Source organism: Lupinus angustifolius, chromosome LG02, assembly GCF_001865875.1.
Source record: "Lupinus angustifolius cultivar Tanjil chromosome LG02, LupAngTanjil_v1.0, whole genome shotgun sequence".
Taxonomy (NCBI): Eukaryota; Viridiplantae; Streptophyta; class Magnoliopsida; order Fabales; family Fabaceae; genus Lupinus; species Lupinus angustifolius.
The window spans coordinates 22,601,203-22,620,156 of record NC_032010.1 but is presented as its reverse complement, the minus strand read 5'-3'; the positions used below and the strand labels follow the sequence as shown (position 1 = coordinate 22,620,156).

Sequence of the window (18,954 nt, the reverse complement as noted above, 5' to 3'; positions counted from 1 at the left end):
AAAAAAAATGGTATGATGTGACACTTTTATGCTTTTTATATTGCAATGTGATGACACTTTTATCCTTGAATATAAAAGCAAAATCAATAACTTGTGTCTCTAGTACTGAAATAAGGACCTTTGAAATTGTTAACTTATGGTTTTTTTTGTAAAGAAGGGGTAGTAGATGTCTCTTCCAACAAATGTCACTCACATGAATCAAAACTTTAACATTTTGGTCATCCTTAAAATCTAACAAGGTCTTATGCCACTTGACCAACACCTGTAATAAATTGCTAACTCATTATGAGCATCTATTAGGAACAAGGACAGAATAGTAACATGAGTACTAGTGAGTAGGGTCACATAAGAGTGTTAGGTTGGTCATGACCCCAGCTCATTGTTAAAAATGTGGCTCATATAGTATCAGAGGGTAATATGACTATAGCATATAACTGAATGACAAAGAAATGACACCAACCTCACCATATCTCATAAATCTCCAAATTCGAATAATTAATAGAACTAGTGATATTGGGAGTCACTTCCAAGTTAAATCATGAAGCTAGAATCCTATCCTATCCTTTGACACATGCACACCACAAGGAGTTTTAAGAACCCCATTAGACATTTTTCTAAGATTTGGTCATAAAAATGGAAAATCTTGGATTTCCATTATAGTTCTTCTCATTGAAAAGATTTTGTTTTAAAGGTTTAGCTTTTGTGTAGGACATATACCACAGTGCCTAAATTTGGTGTATCATTATAGGTAGTTACAGGCTGTAAACAGAATGTACATGCTGATTATTAGAGACAATATATTAGATACCATACCACTTACACATCACATCAATTAATACAACTATTTGTAATATAGATATAAATAGACACCTCATATTTTCTTCATACTTATATACTTTAATATATTCTGTCACATAACATATGTAAGAGAGACATGTTATGTTACTACTATTTTTCCCTATTAAAGCCTAGATTGACATGAGCATGCCTTAATAGTGATATTAGATATGTTATAATTATAAATGAAGAGAAATTCACTGTGTATACAGTAAAATTAGATGAGTGAGACTACAAGCGAGCAGGACCCGACCCTTCCGCTCATTCAGCTTTTTCTGATCATGATCAGGCCCGAATAGGGTGGTCTCATCATGTTTGGGATTAGGTTTGAGTTTAAAAATTAGACTTTGTCAATATTTAGAATTGGGTATGAGACAAGCATAACTCGGCCTGGATCCGTCCCACCAGTTAGATAGAAACTTTAAAGAAAAGATAAGATGTGTTGAGATTGGAGCATATACCTGTCTTGCAGAAGCAGATTTGAAAGTGAGCATATGGGCAGAAGCAGGGATGATATAGACAGTGAAGCTAACCAAAAGAGCCCCCACAGCTGAGTTAATGGGACCAAAGAAAGGGAAAATAATAGCTAAAAACCATATTGGTATCACCACAGGTAATCTTGCTAGAGCTCTCAAGAATATGCTCTTTGTGTCATGCATTCCTATTACTTTCTCCCACACAAAATACAATGGAGTACAAGCAAATCCAAACGTGATAAACTGCAAATTACAATACAAATTAAATGAGATACAAAAAATAATTATAAGAAAGAAGATAGGAAAAACAATGTATATGGACCTGATGAATGAGCATTAATACTACAGCAGCATCACGCCAAGCAGAACGAGGGAGAAGAGCAAAGGCATTGGAATGGTCTAAGAGTTTGTCACCAAAGGCCCAATACATAGCAGTAGCAGATGGTAGTGTGAGGGTAAATACATAAAGTGTAGCATAAAGATAGATACATTTGAACTTCTGAGGTTTCCACATTGCATGCATGATTTCACTGTAATAATATTATGTCCAAAGTCCAAATATGTTAGAATTGGATTTCACTGTAATAATTTAAAGTGAAATTTTACCTGGACCGTCAAACATTTACTTTTGGATAATACTTCTAAGCAAATTAGAGAGAAAAACATATATATAAATTAATAAAGGGTGAAAAGTATAATATATTTTATATTGCATATTTGTCTATGTAGTTACCCTTTCCTTTTACTGTGAGAAATGTAAACTAGAAGATTGGTATAAATGATAATGAGGTAAAATGTCACTACTCAGTTATAATAATAATATAGATGCAAATCTACCACATTGAAGGTGACTTGGTAGAAAAGCAAAATCTGAATTCTTAACATAAGAGCTTCAGATTAAAGAAAAAGTTAAACTGGGGTTTGAATTTTTTAATGCTAATGACAGAGTATAACTATAAGCCAAGACACTACTGTAATGGTTGTTCAGAGAATCATAAGTGCCAGATTTACTGTTTGTCTTATTTCATTACATTGGAGGCAAAAGCTGCAACTTAAGAAAAGTGGTCGTATAATAAACTTGTAGTATTATTTTTTATGTTTCATTGTCCTAAGACAATAAAGAAAACTATCATCATTGTTTTGTCTAGCTTATGATAAAAAATTATTATAAGAAAAAGGGTTACTTACACTGTAACAGCGTGCCCGCCGAAAGTGTATAGGATATTAGTGGCACCTGTGAAATACAATACCATTTTGTTTGGGCCTGTGTGTGTCACATTTTCAGCCTAAAAAAATACAAATTTTATACCAAGTTAATATCAAATGAATTCAAACAAGAGGACCCACTATGAAATCAAACAAATTATAATTTATTAGAAAAATATTTAATAATTAAATCTTTAATTTAAATGCATTGTTTTCGACCAATCGTAGCTGATGACACATAGAGTGATACAAACTGTGGGACACTTACCTTGCCATTAACAAGGGCTGCAATGGTCAAGTACCAAGCTGTGTATGTGGTCATGCCAAGGCCAAGGAAGGACCAAATCCTGTAATTATGGAATGAGGGTATGAACACTGTGGTGGCACAGCATGCTCCAAATATGTAAGTCCAAGTCCTCTTGTCCAAGTGGTCATTTATGTAGTATATGTTACTGCATAGTGCATACATATATATATATATATATATGACCCAAAATTAGAAAACCAAGATAATTGAAATAAACAAATTTCATTGTCTTTCAAATTATATATATAATCTAAGGAAATGGTGCAAACCTTGCACAAGCTATAAGCTGGATAACAGATCCAAAGAGGAGAAAAGTACAATTGAAGGCTAATCCAACAGCTTTCCAATATGGACCAAGTAAACCTTCCAACACTTCAAACCACTACACATAATGAAATTAAATCATGAACCAAGTTCAATAAAGATTTGTGTAATGTTACATAGGGTAAAAAAATTAGCCAAAATTACTCATTAATTTGACAGAATTCAAGAACATGGGTAGTGGTTGGATGAAATAAAAAGTGATAAAGGTTAAAGAAACATTACCTACCCAACAAAATTTAAACAAGATTATCACAATGAAATGGTTGGTTAAAGAAAGATTGTTGTATCTTTTTTTGGTCTAACCTGAATGACATGGTTTTTGAAGTTAACATTCTCTTTCTCTTTTCGGCTCCTGTACTCTATGTACAGAATGCTAATCAAATAAGCAGTCCAACTACCAAGAATGCCATAAAAGACTTGGAATATGATGCCTGAAATCATTCCAAGCTGAGAGAAAGAATATGGTAGTGTTAACAGAACCTGAGCAACCTGCATAAACCAGAAACGAATCAGGTTCTCTTTACACTATGAAAAAACACCAAACAAGAGTACAGAATCTAAGCTCTAATCATGAGAGTGGCATTTCAAGATTCATATCTTATTACCTGATTTGAAGCACAGCTGAACCAAGCATCATAAACTGACCCACCATGCCAAAGAAAGTTTTTCAAACCAGAATGTGAAATTCCTTTGTTCTCTTCCTCTCTTTCATCATGCTCAATTGTTTCATTAAGGCTTGACATCATTGTTTCTTCACCTTGCTTCTGGGGTGACATTGTTTTTCAGATTATAAAGATCTAAAGACACATAATACACAGTGACAAGTATCAACAACTGAGTTAGACATTTACCAACACCATGATCAAACTCAAAAGAAGAAAAAAAAATAGATTTTTGTGTGTGAATCAAAGATACCAAACCATGTAGAAAAAACTAACAAAAAGTTACCTACCTAGTCTACTCTTTGGTCAAAGTTGCTTTGTGTCAAAGGTTTCTTCTCTTCCTAGTTTATAACTCAGAATAAGAGAAAATCAGATACTTTTTTCTAGTGAAAGCTATGTGTTACTATGCACTAAAGCTCTTGAATGTGGGTTATGTGCAAGGAAGCTAGTAGTTTCAAACTCTCAATGCATATCTTACTAATATATATATTGTTATATATATATATATATATGTATATACTAAGATTATGGAAAGTGGAAACTGATGAAGCAAGAAACAGTTACAGGTTCCTATTAAAGAGGGTTGAGTTTGATTCCTGAACTTAGAGGATCGAGATCTGACAAAAGGTACACATGAGAGAGTGAAGTTATAGTTGAAGGTGCTTGAAACTTGGTATGACCCTTAATAAAGAAACCAATAAGGGTAGAAGAAAACTGTTTATACTATCTCTTTGGTTTATTACAGATAAAGATATGGCTTTGGCTTCTCTTATTATAGTGCTATGTTAACTTATTTATGTTATTCACACCATTTTTATACTAGATTTTTACATTAATTATTGATGTAAAAAGAATGTGAAAAAGTTGATATGTAAAAATATTTTTCCTTGTGTGATGATAAAGTACTGTGTATAATTACCCATTGCAGAAGTAACTTTGTTTATCTTACTGTATAGTGGAATTACATTTAAATAATTATAAGTATTTTATTCAAAAGAAGCATTTTGTATTCTATGCATTATTTTATTACTTAGTAAGTATTAAATGAAGAAACAATACTATATGACAAATTAGGGAATATCATTCCAATCACTTGTTTCCCTTGAATTGAATTACATATCTGGATCAAATTAGGCAGAGCATTGTAAAGAGCTGTTAGAATCCAAAACTAATAATTCAATAGGTTACTTAATCCTAACTATTGATTCAATAATGTATATATACTATTAACGTAAAGATTTATACACTCAGTATATTATTCAACATTTATTTGTATTATTTTTGTCTGAAGAATTAATGAACATGAATATTGTATGATGCATTGAGGTGTATAAAACTCATACATTTTTCGTGGATATATATTTTTTCTCTTTTTCAATAGGTGACTTAATTCCTTGTTGCCATTTCACTGTTTTAAATTAGAATCCAAACTATTAATTCGGCAGAGCATTAGAGAGAGTTCTTAGAATTCAAACTATTAATCCTACCTTTTATAATCAATTATTAGTAAGTTTTACAATTTTTTAAGATGAAAAGTATTTCTGAAAATAGTATAGTTTGACATATGTCAAAATCAGATTATCTGAAAATCTTCATGGAATTCTCTTCTTAAAAATTCCGTTGTGTAGTGAAAAATATAATGGTGATGGCTGATGTTTTTTGAAGGTTGAATTTCAAAACCTTTTTAGCTTCTAAAACATTTTAGAAATAGAAAGAAAATATGTACTGATATTATATGAGTTTAATACAATGTTATGTATCATTTATTATTAATCTTTAATTATTATTAACTTTTTAAAAAATTAAAACAAATAAAAAATAATATATTAAATATGTATAAATCTTTGTAATGATAATACATATATTATATCCAAATGTACCGAGTAAAAATATATACAATATATGAGTACAATAACTAGATATTTAGAAGTAGTTTTCTAGAAGTTTTTCCGAAACCTAATAAACACTTGATTTTTTAAGGCTAGTTTCATTTATTTGTATTCCTTTAAAAAAAAAATAGCCAGTTTTTTTAGCTTATAAAATTGTTAACAAGCCTAGTTTCAAAGGTTGATTAGCTGGCTCGACCCATTGCTAGATGCTAATTTCCTTTTCGTTAATACTCTAAGAAAAGTATTGCACAGTGAGTATGGAAACCAAGAAATGACCCAAACCCATTTTTAACTCTTTTTTTTTATAAATTAAACCAAGGCGCTGTATTTATATAATTCTAATATGCATATATTTGATTTCTTAAAAGATGCGTGGGAAAAGCTTTGTATTTTAATATTTTCATTATTATATTCTAAAGATGATGAAGAAAAGTGGAAGTCTTTGTAAAAGAGTTTGGTTAACTAATCCTTGGTTAGTCAAAAGAGAGAGCATGAATTGGATGTTTTTTTGTTTGTTTATATACAGGGATCGAGATATCTTGTCTCCATTAGTGTCTCCAATGCCTCAAACCAATTAAAATGCATTATTTAATTAGGGAAAAAATTATAAAAAATAAATCAATATTTTATATTATTTTATGGAATATTATTGGATAGGGACATAAGAACAACAACTTTTCGAGACAAAGGATCTCGGTCTTATATATAGATCTACCAATATTAGCATTAGCTTTCCTTATCAATGAGCTAAATTAACATGCTTAGTGGTTAGGGCCCCCTCTCCTTCACTCGGTTTCTAACTTTTCCATAATACATGCCCTTTATTCCCTCGTTTCCTCTAAATTTTGACTCATTATAATTATTTGCTTCCGGTGATTATTTATCTTAGTTACTCAATTTGTTCATTTTTACATAGTTTAGCATTATCCTTATCCTATCTCATGTTTAAACTATCAAATCCACTGTTTCAGTGATGAACATTTCGTCAATATCTAGGCTATTCCAAACACCATTACAGAATAGAAATTTATATCATGAGGCGTTTAATCAGCACAAGGATTCTATGTCCCAAGAAAATTATGTCATCACGTGTCAAGCCAATTAAATATTATAGAATAGTAATTTATGTTATTATAATTTTTAATTTTAATCAAATAAAATTCTCTGATTAGATGGGGACATTAATATAAAACATGATCTATGATAAATTTTGGGACAATAAATCATGGTCGAGAAGATGAATGATTACAAGTACAAGAGCACTCATATTTACGTGCCAAATTTTGAGAGAGAAAGTCTTCTCTTTTCCACTTTGTGAGAAAGAAAAAAGTATCCTAACTACCATACAAGGAAAGTTTATACCATATACGCAATTGTTTATTAATTAGGTGAATTATGGACAATTATATGTATCACACTAAATACTTGACCATCAATCAATGACAATTATGAAGCGGTTAGGTAAAAGTGCATTTTGAAGGAAGAAAGCTTCAACCTTATCTTTATTTCCCCTTAAGTTACTAGCTGTATAGATTCCATTATTCACCCAAGTACTTATGTTTGATAAACATAGCCATATGAGGTTGATTCACATCAACACCCAAGATATTGGAGTTTTCCAAGAAGATGAAAATTGGGTCCCTTCCTTTGTCAGGAGTATGTGGTAGTTTGCGAGTTAGGTTTTAAAGAGGGAATAATAAAAATTAAAATGAAAGTATAGAATTAATATCATAAGTGTATTTATTAATAAGACACTAGCTTAGTGGCATAAGGTCCTATTAAATCTCTAGAAATACCAGAAAGTCGAGAGTTCCTAGTATCAGAAAAATACCACTAGTGTATTGTACACTCTAGCCTATATTTTTCATTTCTTAATATTCAAAACTAAATTTACAAAGAAACTCTACACTATATCGCAAGAAGCTAAGCACCACTAGTACTCTACTAGTCATTCACGACCCAGAGGGTCCATCCTTAAAATGATTACTAGAAGGAATTTTTGGGTACCCACAAAATTAAAATATATAGATATATATTAAAATACCAACGAAAAGGAAAGTGTTGGATTTATTTGGCCTTTTATTATCTTCAAAAGCTTCTTTTCGAATTTTATCCCTTGAAAACATTTATATGGTGCTAACTCTGCTTTGCTTTTTTGTGTGCCTAAATCTCTATTTTCTCTACCTTTCCGTCTTTGGAATCGACTTTAATAAATTGAACTAATGAATAAGATTAGAAACAAGCATCCTAGGACATGTTTGTGGACATTAGTCCCCACAGCGTAAGTTTAATTAAGAGTTCAATCATACATTTGATTAGAAAGAAAATATTTATCTATTATCATATACAATTGTGGTGAAGATAAAATGTAGTATACGTTTTGTATTCTAATCAAATTTACTCCAAACTATTTTATGGCTAGCTACTAATTGAAACTCGTAGTGGGATAATTATGAACGTAGGACCAAGAATTATGAATGCTGGGCACGGAACTTCTATTATGTATGCCTATGCTAATTCCAAAGCCACTTTACCATTCTACAAAGTGCTCAATCCCCATTTCAATTGCAACAATTGATAAGATTTATTGTCTCATATCTTGTATTAGACAAACAATAATGTTAATGAAATAAAAAAAAATCAATAACAATGAAATTTAATTGATATATTATATTTTTATTAGTATGAAATAACATATGAGACAGAATATGAGACAATAAATTTATATTCGTGCTAATAATATATATGAATGCAAGAGAAACAATATGATTGGTTCCAGCCCTTTGTTGAGATGCAGTTCAAATTGAGAAATTGACCCAGCTTTTATATACAGAATCTTTATATAATTCTTCATACAAAGCCTCCTCATAAAGGAAATATTACATAAACAGTAACTTTTTAAGGAAATAATAAATATATTGAGAATAAAAATAATACTCAAGTACCCACTATATCATTCAAGTAAACAATACTATCTATCCATATTTTATTTTATTTTATTTGAGAGGTTGTTGGCAAGTTGAGTTTCAAATAGTAATAAAAGAAAAATAAAGACTTCAGAACGATCTTATAAGTATATTTTATAATTATTAAATCTTTCATTTTTATTTTTTCTCTTACAAAATTCAACTCGCCAATCAACCATTGAGAAGAAAAATCTTTGATTATGTTAATGTGGTGGCATGGGCTATGATTTTTTGTTGCAGCATGAGTCCCAAGTAATGATGGCTATACTGATTTGAATTCACTCTTCTTTTTTGCTTCTTTCTTCTAATATACTGACTTGAATTCGATCATTCATCCCTACAATGTGGGCTCCTAAATATTATGGGGTTTGGGGCCTTTCATCATTGCTATAATTGGTTTCATTATTAAGAGTTGTTTAGTAGTGCATTACTCCATTATTATTATTTATTTCAAAATTGCATTACTACATTATTAAAGAGAAACGTGAAAGAGATAGATGAGCTGGTAAATTCATCAATAATTGATTGGTGTAAAATTAGCAAGTGAGGTGAAAGTTGTATTCACAAAATGTATTTGTTCTAGTTCAAAGGAGTGTGTGGTTTAACAACCTCTTCCTTTTTTATGTTCTTCGCTATTGATCAATAAAGTATCTTTCCCTTAAAAAAACCTCACCTATAAAATTCATAGCTTCATTTTTATAATGAAACTAAAGTGACACATATTTTCGTGTTTTTAAGTGGTTTACAGTATTTCACCCTCCAATATTAGATAATAACAATCACATATATACTTAACAAAACTATAAATTATAAAACTAAATTTTAATTTTAGTATTTGACTGTTTAGTATTTGAGAAGTTCCAAGCCCAGTTATTATGTGGCTGAATTTATTGGTACATATTTGTTATCTCATAATATGTATCACTATATATGTCATGAGTTTATGATTGATCAGAAAAATATTTATTAATTAAATTTTAATTTAAATATATTTTTCTGATCAATCACAAGCCAATGACACATGAAATGATATAAACTATTAGACAAGAGAAGTCGTGATGAGTTTATCTAAGAATAATAAGTTTTTTTTTGCTCTACCTTTTTCCTCAATTTACACTAGATTGGTCCATCCTAAGCATAGACGAATTGTTTAAGGATGCATTATTTCAACAATATTTTGTTGCCATTTAATATATATTGCAGTTGTAATATGGAATCTGAACATTATCTGCATAAAAACTCAAGCTGTCACAGAAATAACCTAATACACTATTTTAGAGAGAATAAGAATAATGACACTGTTTAAATGTTTGAAATATTGGACTTTTTTTACATTAAATTTTTATTCTTTTGGTACAATAATGGTGGAATGAAACACAAGTTTGAGATACTCTTTAAATTATCAGAATGTAATCAACGTTATCATGAAGTCTTTACTATAAATTTACTGAAAAGGAAATTTTTATTTCTTGTCTTTAATTTAATTCCACCCTATAATTATTCAGTGTGATAAGACATACTCAAAGGAAGAGAGACTAATGATAAGTTAAGATTTTAAGAGAGGACAAAAGTTCATGTTTAGAAAACTTCACTTGTGAGGAAAGTCTAACCTATAGATTTTTTGTTTATAAAGTTACATATAGTATAGTTCTTACTTCTTACCCTGTGAAATTATTTTACACTAAAAAAGTGTACGGATGTCATGAGTGAAAAAGTGTGGTAAGATAGGGTACTATTTTACAGTTTCTAGAAGTTTCACATTCAATTCTTTTATGACTGTGCTAATGAGTTAAGTTTTAAAGAGGAAATAAAAGAAAAATAAGACTTTGAAGTCATCTTTCAATAAGTTTCATGACTTTTAAGCTATCGTTTTCTTTCATTTCTCCTCTAAAACTCAACTTACAAACGAAGTCTGAGAAAATTATTGCCATCATGATTCATGATCAATAGTTAATACTATCCCTTCAAGAATTGTCAAAGGAAGCGTTTATAGGTCTCCTCTAAGCCACAAAACAAACGCTAGCCTTTCTAATTGCTATACAAGGCATTTTCTAGTCATTTTTCTTGGTGTGGCATTATTGTATTGTCACTAAAATCAAGGAAAATGTTACATCAAATTTGATATGAATGTGGAAGATAAAACCGGCAAAATCCACCAAATAATAAAGTCACATAACAATTATATGATTTATATCATCATTTCCCACTTCAAAACCCACCACAATCAATTTTATACTTTCCATTCTTCACATGGGACGATCCAATCCTTTTGCACCATGCTTTTTCTATAGCTATCTATAATAGTGGTAGTTTTATCTTCAGATTGGTTAGGTGATATTTTGATCAATTCACATAAGAATTATTTTACGTGAAAGATTGACCAATATTAAGAAAGATCCATTGATAAAAAAATAAGGTTAAATACATGAGACTTTACTTAACAGTAGGTTATTTCTAAGATTTGAACTCATGAAACAATAACATTAATGTTACACTAAACGTATTATAGAGCATCGAAATTGTTTCCCACAAATGTATTACAGCAATCCTTCCTACTTCAGCCACAGAAAATTGTGAAAGGTTATACACCTATCTTACCCTCTTGTTTTTGTTACTATACTTTACAACATAAACTATAAGAGTTAGTTTATGAGTTGACTATTGGAGGACAATGAACGATAGGAAAAGACTTTAAAATTATAAAATACACTTGTGAGATAATTTTTAAACCCTCTTTTTTTATTTATTTTTCTCTAAAAATTAACTCGCAAACAAACGTTAAGATACAAACTAATGTCACCCTATTGTAATAGAGATGTTATAAGGTGAAAGAGGCAAACATAAGTTGAATTCTATATTTGACATGTCTTATATATAAAACACAACATAACAAAATTAAAAAGTAATATATTTAGGCTTCCACAATCATTCTATTAATGTCTTGGTCTTTTCAATTCAATTTATATTCCATTCTATCTTGGGTACCAAGCACTATATATCTAGAATGAATGGTGGCCCAATTATAAACTGATGATAGAAATGATGCAAATATTAGGTGATGTATGTAACAGTACAAGTGTTTTCTTGGCATTGTAACATCACTTTCAATCACTGCCCAAGGTTTTGGCCCTGTGGGTCTTAGAGGAAGATTCCACTGATTTAGCATTGTTACTTCTTAGGTCTAATTGATGGATACCCTTCACCAGCTACTAAATCTATCATTGGGACAAGACTAAGACTTGAATTTTTTCTCCTTGTGCCTGCCATTAGTTCAGGGTTTGTCACCATCAAGCCACTCAACTCACAAGATTTTGGAATCTGTAAACTCTTTTCTTTGGATATGATTAGTAGATTTTTTTTGGTACTAGCAAAAGTATTCTTATTTTATGGATAAGTAACTAATTCTTTTTGGGTGCATGGTTGTCTCTCCCAATAAATGTCGTTCATATAAACTAAACCTTTAACATTTTGATCTTTATACTAATTTAGCATAGCTTTAAACCATTAGACCAACATCTTGTTAGTGTGTAGTAGATTTTGGTTGCCATTTGTACTAGAAATAGTTGAGGTGACTATATTGGATTGTAAGAAATGAAATCATCCTAAAAAGTTGAAATTTATCTCACCTTAAATGATGTGAGTGGTGACTTAAGTAATAATGGTAGTAAATGAAATTATAATATCATAAACTTCTTACATAGTAAGATCCTCCATGTCTCAATTCTCAAACATTTTTTTACCTCTTACAACATTACAACCTTAAAAGCCAATCAAAAGGTACTATCTTTAAAAAAAGCTAAACTTACAATGAAGTGAAACTCATCTATTTAATCGAATATTTTTATTCACTTCTACCTGTCACCATTGAAATCCAAGATTAATCATTTTCCTCCCAAAGCAGAGGACTATTGGATTATGATGCAACAGTGAAAAACTCATTGACACAATCCTTGGTTTCTGTCATCATTCAAACTGAGATCAGAATTGTCAAAAAAAGTGTAGGAGAACAGTGCTTGAACTAGAAGATTTTACAAGTCTAGGAGATCCAACACCACACCCCTATTGTCAAAAAGTCATATCTGATCATCTTCCTTCAGATGAGGCGAAATTATTCTGCCTAGTTTCAATCATACTATGATTTTTATATACCTTATATGGAATTTGGACACTTACCACCATGTCATGTTTGGTACACTTCAACATGGCCTATTAGATGTGATATATTGCACTATGTAAGAGTCAATATAAACTCATTAGCTTTCTTTCTTACAAAAATCCAAATTAGCTTATGTTTGCTAGATACTCTTTTTCTTATTTTTAAATTATAAGCTTTTTTAAAATTGTAATCATAGATAAATATGATTAAACTCTTATGTAAATTGTAACACAATTAAAGTATATCATTAAAACTTTAAATGGTTTGATAAAAAGAGTTCAATGGTATCCTCAAACTACTGGTGTTGCAGACAATTTGATAGTATGGTTAACCACTATCTGATATGAGATGCATTTAGAATTTTAGATTCATTCAACATATAACAATATTAGTTACTAGACAAGTTAGCACTAATTATAGGTACCATAGAATTTTCCAATTTAATTTAGTGCTAACTTGAACAAGTTATAAGATTTGAAGGAAAGAGTTAAGTGAATTTATATGCATTGAACATGCTTTACAGATTACATGTTAAAAATAAAGCCTCAAAGCTTGTATGCCCTGAACCTATGATTGCCTTTCAAAGTGGAGATTCCTCTAATATGGTAATACATTATGAAAAATGAAAATTCCTGTGTCATCTGCAATCATGAATTCATATCTACTACCAGTAATTGTAGTCAAAATGTTAATTATGGTAATACATTATGAAAAATGAAAGTAGATTATTGGATATGATTGAAGGGTTGAAAGATTTTATAAGTAGACAAACTCATAGAACCATTGTCTTAATGTTTTGGTTCAAGATGTGATATCTCATTTGTGTCTCTCCATCATTCCTATACCCTGGTAACAATAGAACTCCCCGATGATTCGAAGCTCCTTGTCACAGTCAAGGTCCAACAAGAAATACCTTTGGTAAAGTCAAACGGGTAGTGGCAAACAGAACTAGTGAAATAAGCTTAAGAACTGGCAAGAAAAAGGAGATTCTTAGCAATAGCTGGAGCAAATAAGTTAGTGGATTCTTAAACCAATAGTGAGTTGAAATCACAATTAATTAGTGTGATGTGTAATTAGTCCCTTAATTTTAAAATTGTGCAAAAGGACCATAAACTTTCATTTGGTGCAAAATAGTTTTTCATCATCAGAAGTATCCCTGAACATTGCATAATGTGTGATTTAGTCATTCAACTTCAAAACATGTGCCAAAAGGACCTAAAACTCTGATTTATAATCTACACAAACATTTTTCATTAAATTTTAACATTTTAGATGGTGATGGACTATTTTGCATCCGAACCAAAGTTCAAGATCATTTCTGCATATTTTTTTGAAGTTCAATGACTAGTTCACACATCACACTAAGTTCCAGGGGTGTTTTTTAACCTGAAATATACATTATGACTTGCTCACTTCAACTGAGCCTTTTCCTAACTGTAAAGACTACTTGAATAGCATGTTGAAATATTTAAGCAGTACAATAACCCCTCTTGTGCCTAAAAAGGAAGGGGGAAAACAAGAAACCACATAAAATTTAACATGAGTGTAATATCTATACAGTGTCAGTGTAAAGATTTATATACAGTCATTACATTATTCATCATTCATTTGGAATACTTTTTTTTTTTTGAAGAGTCAATAATAATTAAATATGAATGATAGATAATGTAGTGATAATGGTGTATACATACTTTTCTCATTTAACATATGCAACCACAAACTTCATTGCACTCATTACAGATAATAAAATAGAGAAAACCATAAGATATTATAGATCTATAGTATAGCATGAATAAAAAAAACATTTCAATAAATAAAACTTCAAAGAAATAGATCAATTTTTGGTATGCATGGCATAATTGAAACAAAGGACTTCTATGTTACCACAATTTCTCTGTAACTTAACAATTAGAACCATTGTCTTCTCATTCCCAAAATGCAAATCTCCAACACGTTTCAAAAGAATATTGTGAATCTATATCAACTTACCAAGCACTTGTACAACTCTAACTGCTTAATCTGCATTCACAGTCCTATGAAGCTTTGGGGCTTATCATAAACCACCGGAAATCTTAAAAATACCTTATAGTGATAACCAAATAGCATACATAACGAGGGAAAGAAAAAGTTGGCATATCAACAGAGCCCTATGCACACGCAAATAGAATACGTCTGTCACATGTATAAATCTTCATTTAGTTGCTCTTGCGTTTTTGCCTCCTCCATGAAGGGAGGAAGACACATTCAACTATCTGAGTAAGCCATGAAATAAAACTTCGATGATTGGCATACGAAAGTATATTAGGCCAGGAAGAATAAGAAGATTATCAGAAAAATTATCAAAACGACAAATATCTTGATTAGAAGCCATCTATTTGATGATATTTGGTTGAAATGCCTCAGTAAGGAACTGTGAGCTCCTTCAACATTGGCCAATGACTCATCCATGTTGTCATCAATCCTGCCCATGTCAATTAGGAAGATTTATTCCTAATTTCAAGATATGTGAACATCTACAGAGACTCACATACTATAATATTATATTATTCGGATTTTCGGCATACACCAAAATCTCAATTAAGGGGAGAAAAAGGTAGTGCAGTGCAGCAATGTGGGACTGAGTACCAAATATCATATATTCAAGTAAAAGAGAGATAAACCTGATAGCTAGTTCCCCTTGATGGGCAACCATTGTAGCCAAGTTTGTGAAGATACCACTAAGTTCTGTGATAGTAGATTCCACGTTGTGCAAAGCAGTTGCCCGACTTTGAGCATAGTTTTCGTGCCGAGGAACAACTTGCTGCACCATAGACATTTCCATTTGCTGGGATGGAGTGTTGTCCACAGCTAATCTTCGTCTGTATCAGCAAATTTACCACAAGTCATAAAGTTACAAAATGTTTACATCCTAAGCATACATAGAAAATTACGAAATTCATATGCAAACATAGAGCCCAGCAGACTTCCTAGTTCCTACCGACAATATAAGGTTAATATGCTAGGTACAAATAGGCTCACTAAACTTTCAGAAAACTATTTCAGAAAAGTGTAGGAAAGTTGTGAGAAAAGTGTGAAAGAGTTGTTTTTCATTGTGAGTTCTAAGGCCTTCAAATAGGCTTTCCAATTAGTCATTGTGCCTTTATGAAAGAGTAGGAATTATTTGGAATGAAGACATTTCGTTTGGGATGAAAACCCTTGAGTTTCAAATCTGAAAAACTGATATAACAGCTCTCAGTAACCGATCACAGCAAGTGGGTAATCGGTTACCCAAACGTGACATTTTGAAAAATTACATTGTGTAATCGGTTACTCACTTGAGTAATCGGTTACTCAAACTCTCGGTCCAACAGTGAATTTAAAATTCACTTGGAGTAATCGGTTACTCAAATATGAGTAATCGATTACTCCAATTTAAATATTGTTGGATAACTGATTCTCACTCATGTAACCTGTTATTCAAATTTCAGTAACATGTTACACATTATTTAAAAAAATGTTTTCATTTAAAACTTGAAGTGTTTCAATTTCTTTTAAATTATTTGAGCATTACTACTTTAGTATATAAAAGAGTATAGGATAGAAGTACCTATTAGACTTAGACTAATTGTCTTGAAGCTTTAATCTTCTTGGTCTTCATAAGTAATCTTCCTTTTTCTTCTTTTTGGTGATGTTGGTGTTTTCATCAAAACCTTGTCAAGGTCAGGAGCAAAGATCTTCTTCACAATCTCTCCATTTTTTATGATGACAAACCAAGATCTTCTTGATAGTGTACATTTCTTGAGAGCAGCATACTTTGAGATACGTTGAAGTTTGACTTGAGTATGCTCCCCCTATCATGTATGCTCCCCCTTTCTTTTGGAGTAATGTACCTGAAATAATTTTACAAAAAATACACTTTCCCCAACCTTTTCTCCCCCTTTTGACTTCATCAAATAGTAGAAAAGCAAAGAGATTCCAGCACAATATATACCATACATACACTTATATAATCAAGATATATCAATATGATAGCATATACTCATGTATGGATTAAGATATAGATAGGCAAGTATTACAATGCATAAATAAGATGTTTCAAACATGTATCCAGGAATGGAATAATAAAGCACAAAACATCATAAAGTAACTTGTCCAGGAATATGCAGCAATAACTTAAAAACAATAAATAAGCAGAATCAAAATTTTGTCCGAATTTTGAAAATAATACAACCAAAAAAATCCTAACAACAAATATTCTAAGACTCAGGCTCCGAATTGTCTTCATCAATATCCATGCTATCCATCCTAGAGGAGAGACAATGAAGTTCATATTGGATTTGTTGATTCTGAGAGTCGAGAGCATCCATTCGGTTAGTGATGTAGCCTTAGAGAGAAAACAACTCATCCATAATCATTTGGTTCATAGGCATGGCAGCAGATGAAGATGATTGAGCATGAAACTCAGACGGTTGTGGTTCAAGAGGGTTAGGAGCTTCAAGTTCAGATGGTTCAACAGCAGCAGTCGACTTGTCGGTTCTATGTTTGTAGGTGCGGGTTCGAAGGTCTTGGGTGAAACCCATTTTGTGGATCACTTCCACATCAATTTGGATTTCTCGAAGATTCAGAGGCACCTTTGTTTCACCATTTATAGAAACACTGAAATGCTGAAGAATGTTGGTTATGAAGATTGCATGTGGCAAAAGACTTTGAGTACCTCTAACAGTCCACATTTGTCTCATTATCATTAGAGCCCAATTGATCTTGATGTTAAACTTTAAAGCATACATCAATTGGAGTTCTATGTCACTTATTTGAGAATGATTTGAAATTTTTTGTAAGATGACATAGCTCAAAAAAATAATGAAGCAAACAGTCCTCAAGCTTGAGATATCCAACAGATAGGATGTCTCGGTTTTTGACGGTCTCGCCAAAGCCCTGTTGCTTACGCAGTTCTATTTCCCTTTTTGAAAGTCTACATAAAGTATGATAAAAATCCTTCCGATCATAATTATCCCATTCACACACAAGGTCGTAACCCGTTATGCTACCTTGATAGAGTATGTTACATAACAATGAACTAAAAGTTTTAAGATCCAAAATAATGTCTTTTCCTTTGACATAGGAAGTAAGACGATTTTTCCGAAAGTTCAAGTTACAGTAAAATACTCGCACAAGTTCTGCATAAATTTCATTTGTCTCACAACAAAAATCAAAGAGGTTTTATTGACGTAAAAGATAAGGGAAAAGAAAATCTTCAAACTCAAAATTTCCAACATTATCCAATTTTGGAGTGAAAATGATGCATCCATGGAAGTATTCTTCAAACACTTTGTGTTGTTCCTCATTAGCTAGAAGTCTTGCCAAATCCAGAGGGTTGGACGCCATAGAAGTAGTTCCTTGCCTCTTTTGAGTCGTGGAGGTGCATTGCTTCTTGGTTTTGGAAGAGGAAACCATTGATTTTCGGTTTTGAAGTTTTAGGTTTTGAGGTTTTGGAGATTTGTGGGTTTTTTATTTAGGATACTAAACACGAAAATGAAGGTTTAGAAGTGTTTAAGAGTGAAATTGTGATAAGAATAGACACGAAAATCACTTAAAACGGATCAAAAACAAATATTTTAGGGTTGGAGAAGGTTGAGTAGGAGAGAGCACGAGTTGAGTGAGGAAGATAAGTTTGAAAAAGTAAAAAAAAATGCAAAAAATACATATATAACAATATAGAGTAATCGGTTACTCACTTTGAGTAATCGGTTGCTCAAATTAAATTTTTTAAAATTTTCAAATAGCAACTTAGAGTAATCGATTACTCACTTTGGGTAATCGGTTACTGAAACACGTTGTTCAACCCTGTAATTGGTTACTCTGTAGTGTAATCGATTACTAACCCTAGAAAAACTTATTTTTAGGCAAAATTAAGCTATGAAAATGTTTTCTAACCCAAAAATTGAAATTTTTAAATATAAATAAACACATTTAAGTTCAAGTAGGCATGAAATAAATATAATGAAGCATACATATAGTCATATACAGGCATTTAAGTTAAATATGCTTCATCAAGAATGCCTAATTCTCGACTAATTTTATAGAAATGTTCTTTTGCCAAAGGTTTAGTGAATATATCTGCTAGTTGGTTATGAGTATCAACAAATTCTGCA

General features: G+C 31.3%; 3 protein-coding genes across 9 annotated transcripts in view; 1 reads left to right on the top strand and 2 right to left on the bottom strand.

The window, feature by feature from the left end:
* The window catches only part of LOC109340253 (auxin transporter-like protein 1), a 28,162-nt gene that overhangs the window by 4,079 nt on the left and 5,129 nt on the right, over positions 1 to 18,954 (bottom strand). Inside the window, exons 1-9 of one of the 5 annotated variants that reach the window (XM_019577899.1) lie at positions 4,446 to 4,590; positions 4,103 to 4,153; positions 3,756 to 3,947; positions 3,454 to 3,639; positions 3,096 to 3,208; positions 2,788 to 2,971; positions 2,502 to 2,599; positions 1,636 to 1,843; positions 1,299 to 1,556 (exon numbers count right to left, since the gene is read on the bottom strand). In XM_019577899.1, the coding sequence (XP_019433444.1) occupies positions 1,299 to 1,556; positions 1,636 to 1,843; positions 2,502 to 2,599; positions 2,788 to 2,971; positions 3,096 to 3,208; positions 3,454 to 3,639; positions 3,756 to 3,926 (1,218 nt within the window). In that variant the 5' untranslated portion in view covers positions 3,927 to 3,947; positions 4,103 to 4,153; positions 4,446 to 4,590. Of the gene's footprint in view, positions 1 to 1,298; positions 1,557 to 1,635; positions 1,844 to 2,501; positions 2,600 to 2,787; positions 2,972 to 3,095; positions 3,209 to 3,453; positions 3,640 to 3,755; positions 3,948 to 4,102; positions 4,592 to 18,954 lie in introns of those variants that run through there. The other 4 variants (XM_019577895.1, XM_019577902.1, XM_019577919.1 and 1 more) reach the window with 4 other exon arrangements.
* Positions 14,778 to 18,954, top strand: part of LOC109340275 (probable aquaporin PIP-type 7a) — an 11,398-nt gene continuing 7,221 nt past the window's right edge. The window contains exon 1 of one of the 3 annotated variants that reach the window (XM_019577927.1): positions 14,778 to 14,792. The gene's annotated coding sequence lies outside the window, so the exon portion shown is untranslated. Of the gene's footprint in view, positions 14,793 to 15,592; positions 15,606 to 18,338; positions 18,351 to 18,954 lie in introns of those variants that run through there. The other 2 variants (XM_019577934.1, XM_019577944.1) reach the window with 2 other exon arrangements.
* Positions 14,994 to 15,821, bottom strand: LOC109340304 (syntaxin-31-like). Its single transcript, XM_019577967.1, has 2 exons — positions 15,484 to 15,821; positions 14,994 to 15,284 (listed from the first exon to the last, which is right to left on the bottom strand). Exons 1-2 carry the CDS (start codon positions 15,642 to 15,644, stop codon positions 15,125 to 15,127), a joined length of 321 nt encoding a protein of 106 aa, XP_019433512.1. The 5' UTR covers positions 15,645 to 15,821; the 3' UTR covers positions 14,994 to 15,124.